The sequence below is a fragment of the Pongo abelii genome, chromosome 1 (assembly GCF_028885655.2).
Source record: "Pongo abelii isolate AG06213 chromosome 1, NHGRI_mPonAbe1-v2.0_pri, whole genome shotgun sequence".
Lineage (NCBI taxonomy): Eukaryota > Metazoa > Chordata > Mammalia > Primates > Hominidae > Pongo > Pongo abelii.
The window spans coordinates 43,312,811-43,332,695 of NC_071985.2; the positions used below are offsets into that span (position 1 = coordinate 43,312,811).

The window sequence follows — 19,885 nt, forward strand, 5'->3', positions numbered from 1 at the left end:
TTCCCAGCCCGCCCTGGGCCCATTCCTGTCCGCTTAACGCCTCCCGGCCCGCAGAACCCGGCGCTACGAGGTGGGGAGGAAGGAAGCTCCCTCCGGATTTTAAGGCTGAAAGAAAACACTTTGGAGCAGCCGCCTGCGCGGGCTCCGGGCGGGGACTGCAGGAACGCGGGGCACCGGGCGGGGACTGCGGCACCTCGGCGGCCTCCTGAGCCCCGCCAGCGCTGGGCTGCGGCCAGCCCGAGGGAGCCCTCCCGACCTAGCCCCCGACGTGGCCCCAGACCCCCGGCCGGGGCACCTCCCTGTACATCAAAGGGGATCAAAGCCGGGGAGGGACAAGCCACCCGGGCACAACTTTTCTTCCCCTCCCGCCCCTCCTCCCAGTTGTTTTGTTTTTGGTTACTAGCTTCTCTTGGCAGCAAAATGTTGGGGGGGGTGCAAATCTGCAGGAAAAAGCCTGCTCGGCACGGGACACATCCAGGAAAACAATGTGGTCAGCTGAAGCAGGAAACGGGTTAGAGGATAGGGTCGGAGCCGGGAAAACCGGGGGGGGCGGCGAGCGGAAGGCAGCCGTCGCCTCCCCCCAAGCTAGAGACGATAGTGACTATAAATGCCACCCCCAATATTTTTTTGCCACCCAAGCCCAAAGACTCCAGATATCCCACCCAATCCCAGGCTGGGGATGGGAGGAGGTCGGTGAGGTCGCAGTCCTGACTCCTCGCACCAGGCGGTGCCCGAGAAGATCCTGCCCCGGACGAGGCCCAGGGGGCTGGAGGGACGCAGGCGGGAGCGCGGAGCCCGGCGTCTAGCTCCCTCGCGTGCCGCAGCGGCGACCCTTTCTACTTGGTCTTTCCTTTTCCTCCGAGCGCCGGGAGGAGGAAGCTCCCGCTAGCGTCTCCCATTTTCCGCGGCTGGAGGAAGGGGCCACGCTGAGGGAGCAAGACAGGGAGCAGAGGCGGCGGGGTTCAGGCGGGCGGGAAGCGGGAAGTGAGAGGCGGGTGTGAGATGGGGTCCTGAGGCTGGAAGGGAGCCCGGGGACAACTGGAGTTGCACACGCTCGGAAGGCGGGAGGGGGCAAAGAGAAGGCTGCCTTAGAGGTGAGGGGAATTGGGGCATGATCATGGGCCGCGATGTTGCGTGAAGCGCAAGGATGTCAGGAATTGTGGGGACCGAGATGTGGTCTAGGAATGGGAGTGGGCGAAGAGAAGTCCATCGGGGCGGGCCGGGGGGTGGGACTGGGGGAGAGCCCCGGAAGCTGCGCGGAACACCCATCCTCCTGGGTCCTAGGCTGGGACCCGGGCTGTCCGCCAGGGCTGGGAGACACTGGAGGAGGCCGGCCGATGGTTACGCGCGATGCCAACGACGACTGCCCCACAGTGGACCGCGGCTGCCCGTGTGCGGAGGAACGGGAGAGGCGGCTGGGTGCGGGCTGCGCTGCGGACCGTAAGCCAGGACAGAGTCCCAGGCTGTACAGTGATGGGCGGAGAGACTCGCAGTCCTGAGAAGTATTATGGGCTGTACTGGGAGATTTGGAGAGGGTGGAGTGGGGGCGGTCTGAGGGATTCCGGGCGGCACCGCTAAGGCGATGCCGCGAGCAGCATCCGCGCCCTCTCCTTCCCGCCCCAGCCCGGGTTTGTTCAGTCAGGGCTCCAGCCCGGCGGCCGGGAGGAAGAAAAGAAAGAGGGAAGGAGCCTTTACCTGGCTCTGACGCGACGGGTCCCAGGCCCCCGGCTCCGCTTCCCACTCAGAGCTCTCCTCCCCTCTCTTCCCCGCCACCCGTTTCTACGCAGATCGGTGCCCCAGTCTCTGGAGGAGCCTCCGCCAACTCCGCAGGACCCCGCCGGGAAGTAGAACCCACCCCTTTACCAATCACCGCCCGTTTTCTATCGACCGATGGGGCCCTTAGCCAATAGGAAGAGCTGATCCCGAGAGGCCCGGAATGAGGGGGAGGAGCTGGCAAAACTTGGAGGTGTGACTAGCACTGCCGAGGCGTGGTCACAGATTAAGCTCCACCCCGGGTTGTTGAACCCCTAAGTAGAACTGATGGGCGGGATTAAGGTGGAATCGACGACCAAACACAAACTCTTGAGCTAAGGCAGGCCAATTGGGCCGGGGTAGAGAGGAGGGGTGTTGCGGGGAATTTTAGCCAATAAAGAGTAGAGACCGGTGGAGACTGTAGACCCTCTTCCAATAAGAAGCGAGAAGGGCGTGCCTTGCCACTTTCACTAGGGCGAAGGCAGGGTTTGCCGAAACCTCCCGAAGCCGGCCAATGAGATCGGAGGCGGAGCCAAGCTCAGCCAACCAGAAAGCCGAACTGATCTCAGCACCGTTACTGGGGCGGTGCCTACGGTCTTCAAGCCACTAAGCTCTCGTCAGGGGAGGCCCCGGAGCCTTCCAATGAGAGACTGGGGCGAACTCTAGTTCTTCCAATCGGTGCGCGGCGCTGGCAATTCAAACTGATACCGGGTTGGAGAGGCAGGAAAAGCGGAAGAGGGAGCGAAAACCAACGTGTTCGGTGACAGACCCCAGCGCCTACTGAGCCCCTAAAGCGACTTCAGCCCTGCCCCACCAACACCACCGCGCGCCCGGGAACAGCCGCTCCGGGAAGAGACCTGAGGGGACTGCGGGGGGCACGAGGGACAGCTGAGGGAAGGGAGGACGCGGGTGAAACAGCGCGAGCACGCTGAGGGCCGGGGGTTGCCAGGAGAGGGGCCCGCGGACCCGCAGAGCGGAGAAAGGTCCGGGAGAGAGGGGCGGGACGGAGGAGAATCCGGGATCGCCTGGCAGAAGGGAGTTTCTGAATCTTGGGAAGAGGAGGCGTGGGTAGGGACGCTTAGCCCGAGATCCGACAGCAGGGAACGGGAGCGCTCCGGGGGAGGGGCTTAATGCTGGGGAAGGGATGTCTTAAAAGAGGAGAAGCTTTAAATTAGACGATCGGAGAAGGCTGAGGGAATTGCTGTGAAGGGGCGGGAGCTGAAGAGTAGAGGACTCCTTTAGACAGCAGAAAGGGAAAGCTGTTGAGAAGTTCCCTTCAAACTCCACCTGCCTCCTCTCCAATTCAAACTCCACTCCCTTCTCCAAAAGTTGAAAGGAAAGCCAAGTTTGCCGCGCTCCCCTGTTCATACTCAATAAATACTTCTTCTACTTCGCCACCGGGAAAACAGAAAAAAAAACTAATTTCCTTCCCAATATTAGGACTTAGAAAAGCTCTAGGTCTCGCAATTTGAATTTTAGCCCAGGGGAATCAAAGTAGTAGGAGCATTACTCTTGTTTCCTTTTTCAAAATCCCACACCTCATCCTTCCTGCGACGCCATGTCTACCAACATTTGTAGTTTCAAGGACAGGTGCGTGTCCATCCTGTGTTGCAAATTCTGTAAACAAGTGCTCAGCTCTAGGGGAATGAAGGCTGTTTTGCTGGCTGATACTGAAATAGACCTTTTCTCTACAGACATCCCTCCTACCAAGTAAGTCATGCTAGTGGCGGGCAACGGTGGCTTTTAACTAAATGGGAACACTTATGGCTTGGATCTGTGGGAGTCAACAAGGAGGTTATCATTTCGGTGTTCCAGCCACTCCCACCAGTTTGATGATCCCCTTGGAATATATCTAAGTGGGCAGACTGTCTGGACAAAGTCTGTGGTTTAGCCAAGGTGGTCAGTCCTGATGTAATGCTTCTAGTTCAATTACAGTCATGCGACCACACATCTCTTAAGTTTGATCCCTGGTTCAGTGCCCTGCCCAACCATCCTATTTCACTGAATCAAGTCGGTGGCGTAGACATTAAGTAAATTCAGGCAAAATTTTCTGTACTGTTGGGGAGGAGAGGTCATTTAAATTTTTCATTTTTATCCATGAAATTTTGCACAAAAAAAAAAAAATCAGTTTTCTATCATTATTTGCAATTGGCATCCTAAATCAGATCCGTTGTTCATCAAATTCAGTTTTCTTTCCTCAAAACTCTCTCTCTCTGAAAGAGATGTAAATAGATTTTTATGGGATGAAAAATAGAAACTTAGCCTTAATCCTTATCTCCAATAAAGCCTATTTTGGACATTACACATTTGTTCCCATAATTGAACCCTTTTAAAATCTGTTTGTTTTCAGCCACTAACTGCTTTTGGGTGTAGAGTCCTTAAGAATTTGCTTCCTATTTGGTAAAATAGCCATTTTATTTGACTCAAATAAACCTTTTTCTAGCTCTAAATAGTACTTTCCCTTTCCATAGTCAACATATATATGCCCTACATGAATCTTAAAATTTGGTTCTTTATTGAAATTTTATTATTAAAAGGAAAGTAACTATCCAAAATATGAGTGGACAGTTATTCTCTAAGTCTTTGGATATAGAGCCAGAGGAAGCAGGTTAATAACCACAATTCATTTTAAATGAATTTCATGATAATGATAGAAACTTTACAAGTTTTTTTATTTACCCAGGTAAAGCTGTGTACTCTTCCTTTCTTGAAATCTTTTCTGAATTGGTCTAAGTGTAATCATGCCTGACAGCAAAGCCAAAGGCTGTCATATATTGCAGAGATAAATGGGTTATTTTAAAATCTTTTTAATTTTTTAAAATTCTAAGTTAATGTTTTACATTTGTGTGTGTGTACATCGTATATGTATTTCAAAAAAGGAAAAACACTAGAAAATAAATCATAGAACCTACTGCTACAAAGTTCTGTGATTCATTGTCCACTGCTTTTTCTTTTTAGTAGCTCATACACAAATTTAAAATATTAACCCATTCATCTTTGCAATAGCTATGGTAAGTAATAGGGCAGTCATAAGGAAGGTTAGGTGAATTGTTACAGGTTAGACCCAAGTCTAGAATAGAATCAGGTTTTTCCTATTTTCTACTCTTCTTTGTAGGGGTTAAAATAATAATGAATTAGCATGCTAAGATGTGTGTGAATCAATGAACACATAAAAATTTTTTTAATGGAAAATTTGTCAGATGTTTATGTTGAGCTCACAAATATGAACTGACTCTTTAAAAATATACTATAGTTCTATGTTAGCTTTCAGCTCATTGGACTGACAAAATTTGTGCTAAATCAAGCGTAGAATTACTATCTGATCCAGCAGTTCTGGGTACATATCCAAAAGAATTCATAACTGGATCTTGGAAGAGATATGTGCACACCCATGTTCATTAACAGCATTATTCACAATAGTCAAGAGGTGGAAGCACTCCAAATGTCCATTGACTCTACAGATGAACGGATAAACAAAATGTGGTATAGGGCGCCTATAGTTCCACCTACTCAGGAAACTCTGGTAGGAGGGTCACTTGAACCCAAGAGATTCATTACACAGCAATGTGATTATATTTAACACATCTGCTCTGCACACATAAAACTTGTTAAGTTGGTAAATTTTGTTAATTTTTTGCCACAATTAAATTTTTTGTAAAGTACATCTGACTGTCTTTTTATACCTTTCTCCCTCCAGCGCAGTGGACTTCACTGGAAGATGCTATTTCACCAAAATCTGCAAATGTAAACTGAAGGACATTGCATGTTTAAAATGGTAATTTGTGGCACTATTCTGGATAGCCCTGGGTTTGGAAGATGGATATTGACACCAAAGCATAGAGAAAGGTTCAGTGGGCTGCAACAAGGACTGGTATAAAGCATGCAATGAGCCATTGAAAAATAATTTATTACTTAGAGCTATTTTTAAAAGGGTTTTGTGATGCTTCACATTAGCATATAATTTTACAATTTTCAAAGTGTATTCACAGTATCCGCTTCAATTTTCAGAACAAGGCAATGTAGGTTAGGGGGGAAAAACACTTGGATTTACAATAATAAAAATCATGTTTGAGGTCTGACCCTACCCTTACTCTCTATGTGATCTTCAGTGAACTCCTTAAGCCTCTAAACTGCTGAACCTCTGTTTTCTTATTTAATTTCTAGGTTATTACTCTTTCTTTCTTTGTTTTTAGAGGGGTCTCATACTGTTGCTCAGGCTGGAATGCAGTGGCATGATCATAGCTCACTGTAGCCTTGAACTCTGGGCTCAAGTGATTCTCCTACCTCAGCCTCCTGAGTAGCTGGGACTACAGGCAGGCACCACCATGCCTGGCTAAGTTTTTTATTTTTTGTAGCAATAGGGTCTTGCTATGTTACCCAGGCTGATCTCAAACACCTGGCCTCAAGTGATCCTCTCTCCTCAGCTTCCCAAAAGGCTGGGATTACAGGTGTGAGCCACTGCATCCTACCTTAATTTCTTTCTTTCTTTTTTTTTTTGAGAAGGAGTTTTTGCTCTTGTTGCCAAGGCTGGAGTGCAATGGCGCGATCTAAGCTCACCACAACCTCTAACTCACAGGTTCAAGCAATTCTTCTGCCTCAGCCTCCTGAGTAGCTGGGATTACAGGCATGCACCACCATGCCCAGCTAATTTTTTTTTTTTTTTTTTTGTATTTTTAGTAGAGACACGATTTCTCCATGTTGGTCAGGCTGCTCTTGAACTCCCAGCCTCAGGTGATCCGCCCGCCTCGGTCTGCCAAAGTGCTGGGATTACAGGCGTGAGCCACCGCACCCGGCCATTCTGTCTTATTAAGATAGAAATTTAATAATCTTCTGTGTTTACCTTATCAAGTTATTATAAAGATCAAATATGAATGTTAAAAGGCTCAATAAACTATAAATTACAACGGCTGAGAGCTATTACTATAATCTTTTGAGAAGTAGACGTGTTATTATTTTCATTTTAGGAGGATAAAAGTTGAAATTTTCTCATTTAGATGGGGTTTGTATTTAGAAGGGGTTTGTATTATAAATGACAATCCTAATAATTTAAATTGGCAAACTCTTCTTATGTGCTGTTTGATTTCATTCCTTTATTTAAGCTATACTTGTATTGAGGAGCTAGTATGTGGTAGTCATTGTAACAAGGGCTGGAAATACAACAAAAACTAGATGAAGTCACTGGCCTTTGGACATTATTTTCTTTCTTTCTTTTTTTTTTTTTTTTTTTGAGATGGAATCTTGCTCTGTCGCCCAGGCTAGAGTGCAGTGGTGCAATCTCAGCTCACTGCAACCTCCGCCTCCCAGGTTCAAGCGATTCTCCTGCCTCAGCCTCCTGAGTAGCTGAGACTACAGGCACGTACCACCATGCCCAGCTAATTTTTTGTATTTTAGTAGAGACAGGGTTTCACTGTGTTGCCCAGGCTGCTCTCGAACTCCTGAGCTCAGGCAGTCCGCCTGCCTTGGCCTCCCTAAGTGCTAGGATTACAGGCGTGAGCCACCGCACCCAGCCCACCCGGCTAATTTTTGTATTTTTAGTAGAGACTGGATTTTGCCATGTTAGCCAGGCTGGTCTCAAACTCCTGACCTCAAGTGATCCACCTGCCTTGGCCTCCCAAAGTGTGGGATTACAGGTGTGAGCCACCGCACCTGGGCAACAACATTTTTTTTGTTTTGTTTTGAGACAGAGTCTTGCTCTGTTGCCCAGGCTGGAGTGCAATGGCATGATCTCGGCTCACTGCAACCTCCATCTTCTGGGTTCAAGTGATTCTCTCACCTCTGCCTCCTGAGTAGCTGTGACTACAGGCATGTGCCACCACGCCCAGTTAATTTTCGTGTTTTTAGTAGAGGCGGGGTTTTGCCATGTTGGCCAGGCTGGTCTCGAACTCCTGACCTCAAGTGATTCACCCACCTCAGCCTCCCAAAGTGCTGGGATTACAGGCATGAGCCACTGCACCCGAACAACAACATTTTCAAAAGAAAACCAAGACAGGAAAGTTAATTTTCATCATATATTTTGTCTAACCCAATGTATCCAAAATATTATTTCAACATCTAACCAACATAAACTACTAATGTAATATTTTATATTCCATTTTTTTTCTTACTCTTTGAAATCTGGTGTACATTTTACACTTAACAGCACATCTCAGTTCAGGCCAACCCCACTTCAAGTGTACAACAGCCACATGTGGCTAGTGGCTGTTATTCCTGACAGCATAGTTCTGGACCTTGGTATGGAGAGGTTTTTATTTTCATTTTTGGCTATTGAAGGGGTTTTAACCAGGGAGCAGAATGATCTGATGTAGCCTCGCTAGAATAGTAGCTCCGTGAGAACAAGGGCTTTGTTTTGTTTACCGCTGTATTCCTAGCACCTAGAGCAGTGCCTGAAAGATAGTAGATACTCAATAAATGTTAGTTAAGTGATGAATCAATGGATCAATGAATGAATATAGGCAGTAATTAAAGTCATGGAATTTACTCTTGCAATATAGTCTTACAAATAACTGGCACTCCTAGTCCAAAAACAACTTTTGTTTTCATTTGTTTGCCTTTCAAGCAAGTTATAATTAGAAGACATATTTTAGGTGGAATGGTACCTTTTATAGTAATCTTTATTGGGTCTCATAAAAATGACTGACTCACAAATCTCACAGAGTAAGACTAAGCTTCAATAAGAATTTTTACAACTCAAGGTATAAACAGTTCATGTTGCTATTTTTTTAAAGTACTAGCTAAAACATTCCCTGTAGGTTCACTCTATTTAATATGTGACTAGCTAGTTAAAAAAAAAAAAAAATTGTGAAAGACTGAGGTACTTATAATCAGCTGGATAATTCTGAAAACTGTAAAAACTTTTGCAACTTTCTCTGGAGGCTGTAGATTGCTTTATTTCTGAATTCCTTCAAAAACACTGAGACTAAAATTAGAGCAGCCAGATTGTATTTGGTTTACAGGGACTCATGCTGTCTTCCTACCTCTCCATCTGTTGAAACAGTTTTTAGGTACTGGCATGAAACTAGAACATGTAAGAACCCAACTTGCCACAGTCCTGGGATAGCAAAAACCTTTACCCACAGAACTGAGTTTATTTAATTTGTTTTGTCTGTACAGCACATCAATTTGGGTGGTTTATAAAACAAATTACAACATTATGGCATCTAGAAGCTAACTTCTGAAGGGAGAATGCATAAAATAATACTAGCAGGACAAGCGTAGTGGCTCACACCTGTAATCCCAGCACTTTGGGAGGCCAAGGCAGGTGGATCACCTGAGGTCAGGAGTTCGAGACCAGCCTGGCCAACATGGTAAAACCCCATCTCTACTAATAACACAAAAATTAGCTGGGCATGTTGGCACACGCCTGTAATCCCAGCTATCCTGGAGGCTGAGGCAGGAGAATCACTTGAACCTGGGAGGTGGAGGTTGCAGTGAGCTGAGATGGCGCCATTGCACTCCAGCCTGGGTGACAAGAGCAAAACTCGGTCTCAATAATAATAATAATAATAATAATAGCAAAGAAATGTGAGAATATGTTACTATTATTCACTTAAAGACTGCTTTCCCATTTGATGGTAGAACTGTACCACCATCCCATCCCAAAGATCTCAGCAATGAAAGTTGTTAGGAGGAAATGAGGTCTAAATTATATGGTCTATTTATATAAGCATATGAAAAGACTTATCTGGCCAGTTGTTACATGGTATCTAGTAACATATGCTTTCTTTTCTAGTGGGAACATTGTAGGTTATCATGTGATCGTTCCATGTAGTTCCTGTCTTCTTTCCTGCAACAACGGACACTTCTGGATGTTTCACAGCCAGGCAGTTTATGATATTAACAGACTAGACTCCACAGGTAAGAAACAATTGACTTGGACATTCCTGTAACATTTCTATATCAATACCTGAGTAAAATTCCCAATAGATCATTTCAGGATTCCTTTTAGATCTTCTTAGCTGGATCAGCTAGAGTGAAACTTCAATTCTTTTTTCCCAGACATTCATTAATGAAAACTATTAGGCAAAATTCATTGTCATTTCTATGTTCATCCTCGTACTTAAGGCCTCAAACTTGGCTGAATTTCTTGGTCTTTTAAAATGAATATTATAATTGCTCTTAACTGCTGCCTTGATACATATTCCGACTCCAGAGAATTTTTGAAGATTTTAGATTTGATAGTCCAGTGTGTGTGTGTGTGTGTATTTGTGTGCCTGTGTGTGTGTCTGTGTGTGTGTAAGAAAAGGAGAGGCCAGGCCTAGGGCAATGGAGTTGAGAGGAGGAAGACTAAGTAACCTTTGTATTTGGTGATGCTTCAGAATAAAAACAGACATTTCGACATCTATGTTAATACATTATGACAGAATTTTAGTCAAGGGAAATATTTGACACCAAAGTATAAAGTATGTTGTACAGGCACAATTGGAGATATTGTAGGTTCAATTCCAGACCACCATAATAAAGCAAGCAAATACCTCAATTAAAGCAAGTCACACAATTTTTTGGTTTCCCAGTGTATATAAAAGTTATGTTTACAATATATTATAATCTATTAAGTGTGCAATAGCAGGACATTTAAAAAACAATGTGCATACCTTAATCAAAAAATACTTACTCGGCCAAGAGCAGTGGCTCATGCCTGTAATCCCAGCACTTTGGCAGTCCAAGGTGGGAGGATCACTTGAGCCCAGGAGTTTGAGACCAGCCTGGGCAGCAGGCTGAGACCTCATCTCTACAAAAAAATACAAAAATTATCCAGGCATCGTGGTGCATACTGTTGTCCCAGCTACCCAGGAGGCTGAGGTGGGAGGATCACTTGAATTTGGGAGGTAGAGGCTGCAGTGAGCTGTGATCATGCCACCGCATTTCAGCCTGGGCAACAATACGAGACCCTGTCTCAAAAAAGAAAAAAAAAATGCTTTATTGCTAAAAACTGCTAATGATCATCTGAACCTTCAGCAAGTCATAATCTTTTTGCTGGTGGAGGGTCTTGCCTTGATGTTGATGACTGCAAACTGGTCAGGGTGGTGGTTGCTGGAGGTTAGGATGGCTGTGGCAATTTCTTAAAATAGGACAACAATGAGGTTTGCTGTATGGATTGACTCTTCCTTTCACAAAAGATTTCTCTGTAGCATGTGATGCCATTTGATAGAATTTTACACATAGTAGAACCTCTTTCAAAATTGGAGTCAATCCTCTCAAATTCTGCTACTACTTTACCAACTATGTTTATGTAATATTCTAAATCCTTTGTTTTCATTTCAACAATATTTACAGCATCTTCATCAAGAGTAGATTTCACCTCAAGAAACCATTTTCTTTGCTTATCCATAAAAAGCAACTCCTTATCCATTAAAGTTTCATCATGAGATTGCAGCAATGCAGTCACATCTTCAGGCTCCATTTCTAAGTGTAGTTTTCTTGCTGTTTCTACCACATCTGCAGTTACTTCCTCCACTGAAGTCTAAAACCTCTGAAAGTTACCCATGAGGGTTGAAATCAACTTCTTTCAAACTCCTGTTAAGGTTGATATTTTGACCTCCTCCCATGAATCAGGAATGTGCTTTTCCAGAAGGTTTTCAATGTACTTTACCCAGATCCATCAGAAGAATTACTATCTAGGGCAGCTATAGCCTTATGAAATCTATCTCTTAAATAATAAGACTTGAAAGATTAAATTACTTCTTGATCCATGGGCTGCCAAATAGATGTTATGTTAAGGCATTAAAGCAACATTTATCTCCTTGTACAATGCCATCAGAGCTCCTGGGTGACTAGGTGCATTGTCAATGAACAGTAATATTTTCAAAGGGATTTTTCTGAGCAGTAGGTCTTAACAATGGGCTTAAAATATTTAGTAAAACATGCTGTAAACAGATTTGCTGTCATCCAGGCTTTGCTGTTTCATTGACAACGCACAGGCAAAGTATATTTAGCATAATTCCTAAGAACCCTAGAAATTTCAGAATGGTAAATGAGCATTGGATTCAACTTAAAGTCACCAGCTGCATTATCCTCTAACAAGAGATTCAGCCTGTCCTTTGAAGCTTTGAAGCCAAGTATTACTTCTCCTCTCTAGCTATGAAAGTCCTAGATGGCATCTACTTCCAATAGAAGGCTGTTTTGTGTATATTAAAAATCTCTGCCGGACGCAGTGGTTCACGCCTATAATCCCAGGACTTTGGGAGGCCGAGGTGGATGGATCACCTGAGGTCAGGAGTTTAAGACCAGCCTGACCAATATAGTAGAACTCTGCCTCTACTAAAAATAAAAAATTAGCCGGGCATGATGGTACATGCCCAGCTACTTGGGGGACTGAGGCAGAAGAATCACTTGAACCTGGGAAGCGGAGTTTGAAGTGAGCCGAGATCGCACCATTGCACCAAGAGTGAAACTCCATCTCAAAAAAAAAAAAAGTAATAAGAGGCCGGGCGCGGTGGCTCACGCCTGTAATCCCAGCAGTTTGGGAGGCCGAGGCAGGCAGATCACCTGAGGTTGGGAGTTCGAGACCAGCCTGACCAACATGGAGAAACCCCATCTCTACTAAAAATACAAAATTAGCCGGGCATGGTGGCGCATGCCTGTAATCCCAGCTACTTGGGAGGCTGAGGCAGGAGAATGGCTTGAACCTGGGAGGCAGAGGTTGCGGTGAGTCAAGATCACGCCATTGCACTCCAGCCTGGGCAACAAAAGTGAAACTCCGTCTCAAAAAAAAAAAAAAAAGAAAAGAAAAGAAAAAAATCTGTGTTTAGTGTAGCCACCTTCATCAATGATCTTAGCTAGATCTTCTGAATAACTTGCTGCAGCTTCTACATCAGCACTTTTTGCTTCACCTGCACTTGTATGTTGTAGAAATGGCTTCTTTCCTTAAACTTTATAAACCAACCTCTGCTAGCTTCAAACTTTCTTCTACAGTTTCCTCAACTTTCTTGCCCTTCATAGAATTGCAGAGAGTTAAGACCTAGCTCTGGATTAGGTTTTCGCTTAAGAGAATATCATGGCTGGTTTAATCTTCTATCTAGGTCACTAAAACTTTCTCCATATCAGCAATAAGGCTGTTTCACTTTCTTATTCATGTTTTCACTGGAGTAGCACTTCTTATGTCCTTTAAGAACTTTTCTTTGCAGTCACAAGTTGGCTAACAATTGGGCATAAAAGGCCCAACTTTCAGCCTGTCTCAGCTTTCAGTATGTCTTCCTCACTATGCTTAATCATTTCTAGCTTTTGATTTAAAGTGAGAGATATGCCACTCTCTTTCACTTGAACACTTAGAGGTCATTGTAGGGATATTAACTGGCCCAATTTCAATATTGTTGTATCTTAGGAAATAGGGAGGCCCCAGGAAAGAGAGAGAGAACAGCTGGTCAGTGGAGCAGTCAGAACACACAAAATATTTATCGATTAAGTTTGCAGTCTTAAGTGGGTATGGTCTTAAGTGGGTGTGGTTCATAGCACCCTGAAACAATTATAACAGTAACATCAAAGATCACAGATCACCATAATATATATAATAATAATGAAAAAGGTTGAAATATTGAGAGAATTATCAAAATGTAACAGACACAAGGTAAGCATATGCTGTTAGACTTACTCAGTGCAGGATTGCCAAAACCTTCCATTTATATAAAGCCCAGTATCTATGGTGTACAATAAACTAAAGCACAATTGAGGTATGCCTATACTAATTATCTTAGCAAGGCCAGGCATGGTGGCTCACACCTGTAATCTCACACTTTGGGAGGCCAAGACAGATGATCACTTGAGGTCAGGGGTTCAAGACCAGCCTGGCCAATATGATGAAACCCCCCCTTGAACCTGGGAGGTGGAGGTTGCAGTAAGCCAAGATGGCACCACTGCACTCCAGCCTGGGCAACAGAGTGAGACCCTGTCTCAAAAAAAAAAAAAAAAAAATTATTTTAGTAAGAAAGTACACTACCAATTCTTTTAAAAAAAAAAATTCTTTTTCCTTGTGTTAAGGTGCTGAGGCACTGAAATACTAATTCTTTTTTTTTTTTTGAGACAGAGTTTCACTCTTGTTTCCCAGGCTGATGTGCAGTGTTGTCATCTTGGCTCACTGCAGCCTCTGCCTCCCGGGTTTGAGCGATTCTTGTGCCTCAGCCTCCCGAGTAGCTGAGATTACAGGCATACGCCCGGCTAATTTTTTTGTATTTTTAGTAGAGACAGGGTTTCACCATGTTGGTCAGGCTGGTCTTGAACACCCGACCTCAGGGGATCCGCCCACCTCAGCCTCCCAAAGTGCTGGGATTACATGGGATTACAGACGTGAGTCACCATGCCTGGCCTGAAGTACCTTTTTTTTTTTTTTTTTTTTGAGATGGAGTCATTCTGTCACCCAGGCTGGAGAGCAGTGGTGTGATCTCGGCTCAGCGCAACCTCCACCTCCCAGGTTCAAGTGATTCTCCTGCCTCAGCTTTCTGAGTAGCTGGGATTATAGGTGTGCACCACTACACCTGGCTAATTTTTGTATTTTTAGTAGGGACGAGGTTTTGCCATGTTGCCCAGGCTGGTCTCGACCTCCTGACCTCAGGTGATCCACCCACCTCAGCCTCCCAAAGTGCTGGGATTACAGGTGTGAGCCACTGCACTGGCCAAAGTACTAATTTTTAAAGGGGATTTATATAATACTTTTTATATTGCCTGGAGCCATTGAGTTTTGTTATAAGACACATGTTCTCAATGTCTAACATCTATTTACACAACAGACCAAGTTGATTTTAAGGAACTTTTTTTTTTTTTTTTTTGGAGACAGGGTCTTGCTCTGTCACCCAGGCTGGAGTGTAGTGGCACAATCTCGGCTCACTGCAGCCTCGACCTCCCAGGCTCAAGCGATTCTCCCACCTCAGCCTTCTCAATAGGTGGGACCACAGGTGTATGCCAGCATCCCTGTCTAATTTTTTGTATTTTTTGTAGAGACTGGTTTTTGCCATTTTGCCCAGGCTCGTCTGGAACTCCTGTCCTCAAGTGATCTGCCCACCTTGGCCTCCAAAGGGCTGGGATTACAGGCCTGAGACACCTCGCCAGCCGACTTTAAGTAACTTGACAATCTAAGTTGACACTAGCATTCTTAGGTTCCTAAATGCATGTTTTAGTCTTCTTTAGAACTTAAATATATTTTTTAAATATATGATTTGCCTTCACAGACCAAAAGATCACAAATTGCAAGCTAGGTTGTCAAGGGTCTTTAAATCCTCCAATTATGCTTAGATTTTTATAGATTTGATTTTTTTATCTGGGATTCAACTGTGGCTCTCAATCTATCATTTATGGGGTCTTAATTTAAAACTTTGGTATGTTAAGAAAGCCATTTTCATGTAAGGACTTATCTGAACTCCCCTAAGTGGGATACAGTCTCCTAATTTAAGCCTCCAGTTTTATATTTGTGTTGCCCATGGGACACATTAAAGGAAGTTTCTGCTTTGATAGTATTTTTCCTGCTTTACAGAATTCAAAACACAGGGTGGAGATTTTTCAAGTTTGATTTACTTTTTAATATTGGTCAATTTTTCAAAGATAAAAGCCCCGCGTTCTTCCATTTGCACTGAATCTAATCCATAAGAAACAGATGTATCACAGGATTTCCTTCCTCCCTTCTTAACAGAGAAAGGAAGGTGCTGCTTCTGTCAGATCCAATCTCTTAGTTTATTTTTCCTCCTTTGAACCAATTGTGCTGAGCTGCTTCATGTCTCTGAGTACTGACTCCAAGAATATCAAGCTTCTGCTTTGTAACCCTAATATTGTGATTTCAAGCAAGATTTTCTAGATGCTTGGTATCAAAGCAAGTTTCTAATGGCGTCACAACTGTCCTTGAATCACCTGAACCAGCAGTGTCAAAGGAATGCATAGACAAGCTTTATAAATTCTAGAATGTTTAAACTGAAAAGGACTCCTGGAGGTCTGTTTTCTAGGCTAGTCTTCATTTAGAGACCCGATTTCCCAGAACTTTCTGGAGGAGCCTTGGGAAACCTCAGCTCAAATTTCCTGAAATTGGCAAATGCCTTCAGAGGCAAAATGGCTTCAGCCATCCATTTACATTTATGGGTTCTAATTTTCACTTTGATTTTTGCCTCGCAATTCCTTACAGCTCTTCCTGTCAGCTCTTCCATGACATTTACCAGGAGCAGAACACCATTCATTCTTAGGGTGGGGGTGAGGTAGCGTTTTCTATTATAAACAATTCAAACACAAAAAGATTATAGAAAATAATAAGATACACATCTGTATCCCTACCAGCATCAGATACATGCTAACTTCTTGCCAGATTAGATTCCAGTATCTCCCTCAGTCAAGGTAAACAGTTAATTATTTCTACTGTTTCAACAGTGTCACACTACACATCCCTGTGCATGTCTCCTTGAACCACCTATGCAAGATGGGCAGCTGAGGAAGGGATGAGCAATGGGCTGTGTTTGCAACATTTTTAAAAATTCACAAAATGGAACACTCTCCAGAAGTAAAAATAAATGAGCGAAATCTACACAAGTCAACATAGATTAACCTCAAAAACATAATGAGTGAAAAAGCAAATTAGAAAACAACATGTAGTGTAATAACATTATATACAAAATTTGAATACACAAAACAGTAATATATATTTATGTTGCATGCATTTGCAGTAAAACCATGCATGGTGTACTAGCAGTGGTGAACACTGGATTCAAACCTAATCTCCAAATCCTGGCTCATTCCATTCTACCATGTGGCTGCTATCTCAGTGTGTATGGAGTGGGTATCCTGAATTGCTGGGTCCTCTTTGTGTCCACACTGATAACTGGACAGCTTAAGATTTGTTTTTCTGGCCAAGCGTCATGGCTCACATCTGTAATCCCAGCACTTTGGGAGGCCAAGGCAGGGGGGATCACCTGAGGTCAGGAGATCAAGACCACCCTGACCAACATGGTGAAACCCCATCTCTACTAAAAACACAAAAATTACCCGGGCATGGTGGCATTCGCCTGTAGTCCCAGCTACTCGGGAGGCTGAGGCACGAGAATCACTTGAACCTGGGAGGCAGAGGTTGCAGTGAGCCAAGATTACACCACTCGACTCCAGCCTGGGCAATAGAGCGAGACTCCGACTCAAAAAAAAAAAAAAAATGATTTACTTTTCTTGTAAAGTTAATTGGCTATCCTAGAGGTCAGTTATTTTCCATTTAGTGCCTTTAACTTATAATGTAATATATGCCCAGAGTAATAAACTTGTCATTATCCTCTACTGTATGTTTAGTCATTTACTGTATACTGCATTCTTCAATATGAAATCTGACTATTCTTTCTCAGTGAAGTTTTTGATTATTCTTTTGTTTATGATAGTGACTGCTGCAACCTGGCCCTAAAGTTTAGTTTAAAGCTCTGCCTGTGGACTGAAACCCACTGGTATCAAGGATTGCAGTTCATATTATAACTGGCTCCAAACCCTTGCTTTTTTTCTGAATCAGAAAAATGGCACCAGCTACTTCTCTGCTTATTGAAGGGATGAGGAGATTTATTCAGGACTTCTCCCTGAACCCTCCAAAGAGGCACTTAATCTAAAAGGATCTTGTGAGATCTCCATTCTTAAACATCATTAAAATAGATCAGAAAATTATCAGTGTATAGTGATTATGTTATAATGCAGCTGGAGGCAGGGTTTGAGTAAATGGACTCCTGAGAGCCTTTAGAGCTGTAAAATTCTAGAATTCAAGCCCTTGGTTAAAAGGATTTAAAGAATGTTTATGTCCTATCCCTTTAAAAAAAGTGTTTGCCAGGCATGGTGGCTCATGCCTGTAATCCCAATAGTTTGGGAGGTCAAGGAGAGAGGATTGCTTGAGCCAGGAGTTTGAGACTAGCCTGGGCAACATAGTGGGAACCTGTATCTACAAAATAAAATTAGCCATGTGTGGTAGTACACGCCTGTAGTCCCAGCGACTTGGGAGGCTGAGGTAGGAGGATCACTTGAGCCCTGGAGGTTCAGGCTGCAGTAGCTGTGATTGTGAACCGTGATCCTGCCAGGCAGTCCAGCCTGGGCAACAGAGAAAGAATTTGTCTCAAAATAAATAAATAAAGTTTATGTCCTAGATGGATAATATTAGATAATTTTATTTGCAGTACATTCTTTAATAGCTACTCTTTTTACTGCTAACACTATGGTTTATATAAGAATATTAACATATAAAGTTTCATAATTCGTGTTCTGAGTTATAACAGTAGTGAGCATTAAAGAATTTTATGACTTTTTATTTTCAGGTGTAAACGTCCTACTTTGGGGCAACTTGCCAGAGATAGAAGAGAGTACAGATGAAGATGTGTTAAATATCTCAGCAGAGGAGTGTATTAGATAAATGGAATTATGATATATATGATATACAAACTTTTTTCTATTTAAAAATATATTAATGGATCAACTTTAAAATTGTTAGTTTGCCAGTGATCTTTTTTGGAAAACAAAAATGGGGCATTTGTTGATTTATTTATTTTCCGTCTCTAATTAGTTACCTCAGTTTGATTGAAGCCAATGGAGTTGTGCTTTTCCTCTATTTCTACTTCCTCTCTCCCACCTTCTTCTGCCCAGTGTAGGTGTATTCTTAAATTCAGACAGGAAAAGGTTCTTTCACATATCACTCAGTTACCTCCCAATCTGGGGGAGTTTTTCTTACAACTTGATACCAGATACCATTAATTTTACATTCCTGAATAAAGGCCTAGTACCCACGCATATTTCAACCATGCATATATCAAGCTCAACCGAGTTTTAATAGGGGATTAAAAAAACAAGCTGTTAGGTTTCCATGGGCACTGGTTCTCATAGGTTCTATTGGTGATAACTGCTTTAATACGGAGCAAGAGTTTGTGAATCAGGAAATAGAATAAATTAAAATTTAAAATATATGGAGGAATCCTCTTGATTGCTCAGTATGATGTTAGATAAATGAGTTTGTCAGAAAATATCAGTATACACTGTTTACCAATGTTATTTATTTACATTCTTCTAAAGCCGTTATGGATATTGTATTATGAGAGCTAAACCTAAATAAGTTATCCTGTTCCCTAGGACTTTCTCTGTAAATAGCGAATTTTAGATGAGTAGTCTGTCCTAAATCTTAAATAGAAAAAAAACTAAAGAAGCGATTTGCTTAAGCCATTGTACATTATAAAGAGCTGTTTTGTTTTGCTTTGCTTTGCTTTGTTTTGTTTTTTTAAAGCTGCGCTCAGAGCCACAAAGGAATAGGAAAGTAGGGTAGTGTTGGATTCTGGTTTTATGTAAAGCTAAAATAAATGTATCTCTTTAATATCTCAGTTGTAGGGATTTTGTCAATACCAAAGCAGACTGAGTTGTGGTTTTGTAAATAAAGTTTTTTCTAAAAATGACCATTCTTCCTTTAATTTTTTGTTATACCCACATATCATATGTAAAAATATAAATAAATAGTTCTTAAAGTATAGAATATAAGGCTAATGTTTATTGAATACTTACTATATGCCAGACACTGTTCTAAGTGCTTTAGACATTTAACTCCTCACAACAAACCTATGAGGTAGGTACCATTATTCCTTTTTTTTTTTTAACTGGTAAATCAGGTGAGACAGAGAGAAGTTAAGTAATTTGTTTAAGGTAGCATAACCGGTTAGAGGTGCTCAGACAGAAGACTGACTCCAAAAGCTCCTGCTCATATGATTGATTTATGGTCTTACTTAGCCAAGATACCTGCTGGGTAACTAACTACATTGTCATGTGCCCTAGATGAGGGCAGAAGTGACTGATTTGAAGGTTGAATAAACTCATGCAGGGTCTTAGGGTATAAGTGACCTGAGGGCATTGAAAGAATCATTTGCCACGAACCAAGATAAAAGGTGCTTCAGGAAATGCTATTACTCCCATCTGGAAAACTTTTCCAAAAATCTTTCACACCAACCATTAACACTCACAGAAGGCCATCAAAAGAACCAATGCAATGAGTATGGAATAATTTGTTTCGCGATTTGGTTTTTTGGTTTGTGTGTGTGTGTGTGTGTGTGTGTGTGTTTTAACCTCAAGTTCTTAGGTGAGCATAATCTACAAGAGAAAAAAATATATATACTTCTTTGGTTAACTTGCTCAACTAGAGAAAAAAGTTTAATACTAGACTAGGAAATGTGGCAAG

At 42.8% G+C, this 19,885-nt stretch overlaps 2 protein-coding genes across 15 annotated transcripts in view; one reads left to right on the forward strand and one right to left on the reverse strand.

The window, feature by feature from the left end:
- Positions 1–1,817, reverse strand: part of SRGAP2 (SLIT-ROBO Rho GTPase activating protein 2) — a 252,155-nt gene extending 250,338 nt beyond the window's left edge. For all 9 annotated transcript variants that reach the window (XM_009238566.4, XM_024238793.3, XM_063725571.1 and 6 more), the window contains exon 1: positions 1,696–1,817. The gene's annotated coding sequence lies outside the window, so the exon portion shown is untranslated. The remainder of the gene's footprint in view (positions 1–1,695) is intronic.
- On the forward strand, positions 338–19,189 carry FAM72A (family with sequence similarity 72 member A). Of its 6 annotated transcripts, XM_054521924.2 has the most exons (5): positions 2,343–2,820; positions 3,331–3,462; positions 5,450–5,527; positions 9,482–9,606; positions 17,991–19,189. In XM_054521924.2, exons 2-5 carry the CDS (start codon positions 3,398–3,400, stop codon positions 18,083–18,085), a joined length of 363 nt encoding a protein of 120 aa, XP_054377899.1. In that variant the 5' UTR covers positions 2,343–2,820; positions 3,331–3,397; the 3' UTR covers positions 18,086–19,189. The 6 variants fall into 6 exon arrangements, with proteins under 6 accessions (XP_024094606.1, XP_002809597.2, XP_024094614.1 ...); XM_024238838.3 differs by lacking the exons at positions 2,343–2,820; positions 3,331–3,462 and adding an exon at positions 338–1,502; XM_002809551.5 differs by having other exon boundaries at positions 1,958–3,462.
- Positions 19,190–19,885: the final 696 nt, after the last annotated feature.

Coding starts and splice junctions, on each gene's coding strand:
- FAM72A (XM_024238838.3), top strand. CDS start 1,351: ATGCCAACGACGACTGCCCCACAGTGGACCGCGGCTGCCCGTGTGCGG. Junction 5,528..9,481: donor GACATTGCATGTTTAAAATG/GTAATTTGTGGC, acceptor TTTCTTTTCTAG/TGGGAACATTGTAGGTTATC. Junction 9,607..17,990: donor TAACAGACTAGACTCCACAG/GTAAGAAACAAT, acceptor TTTTATTTTCAG/GTGTAAACGTCCTACTTTGG.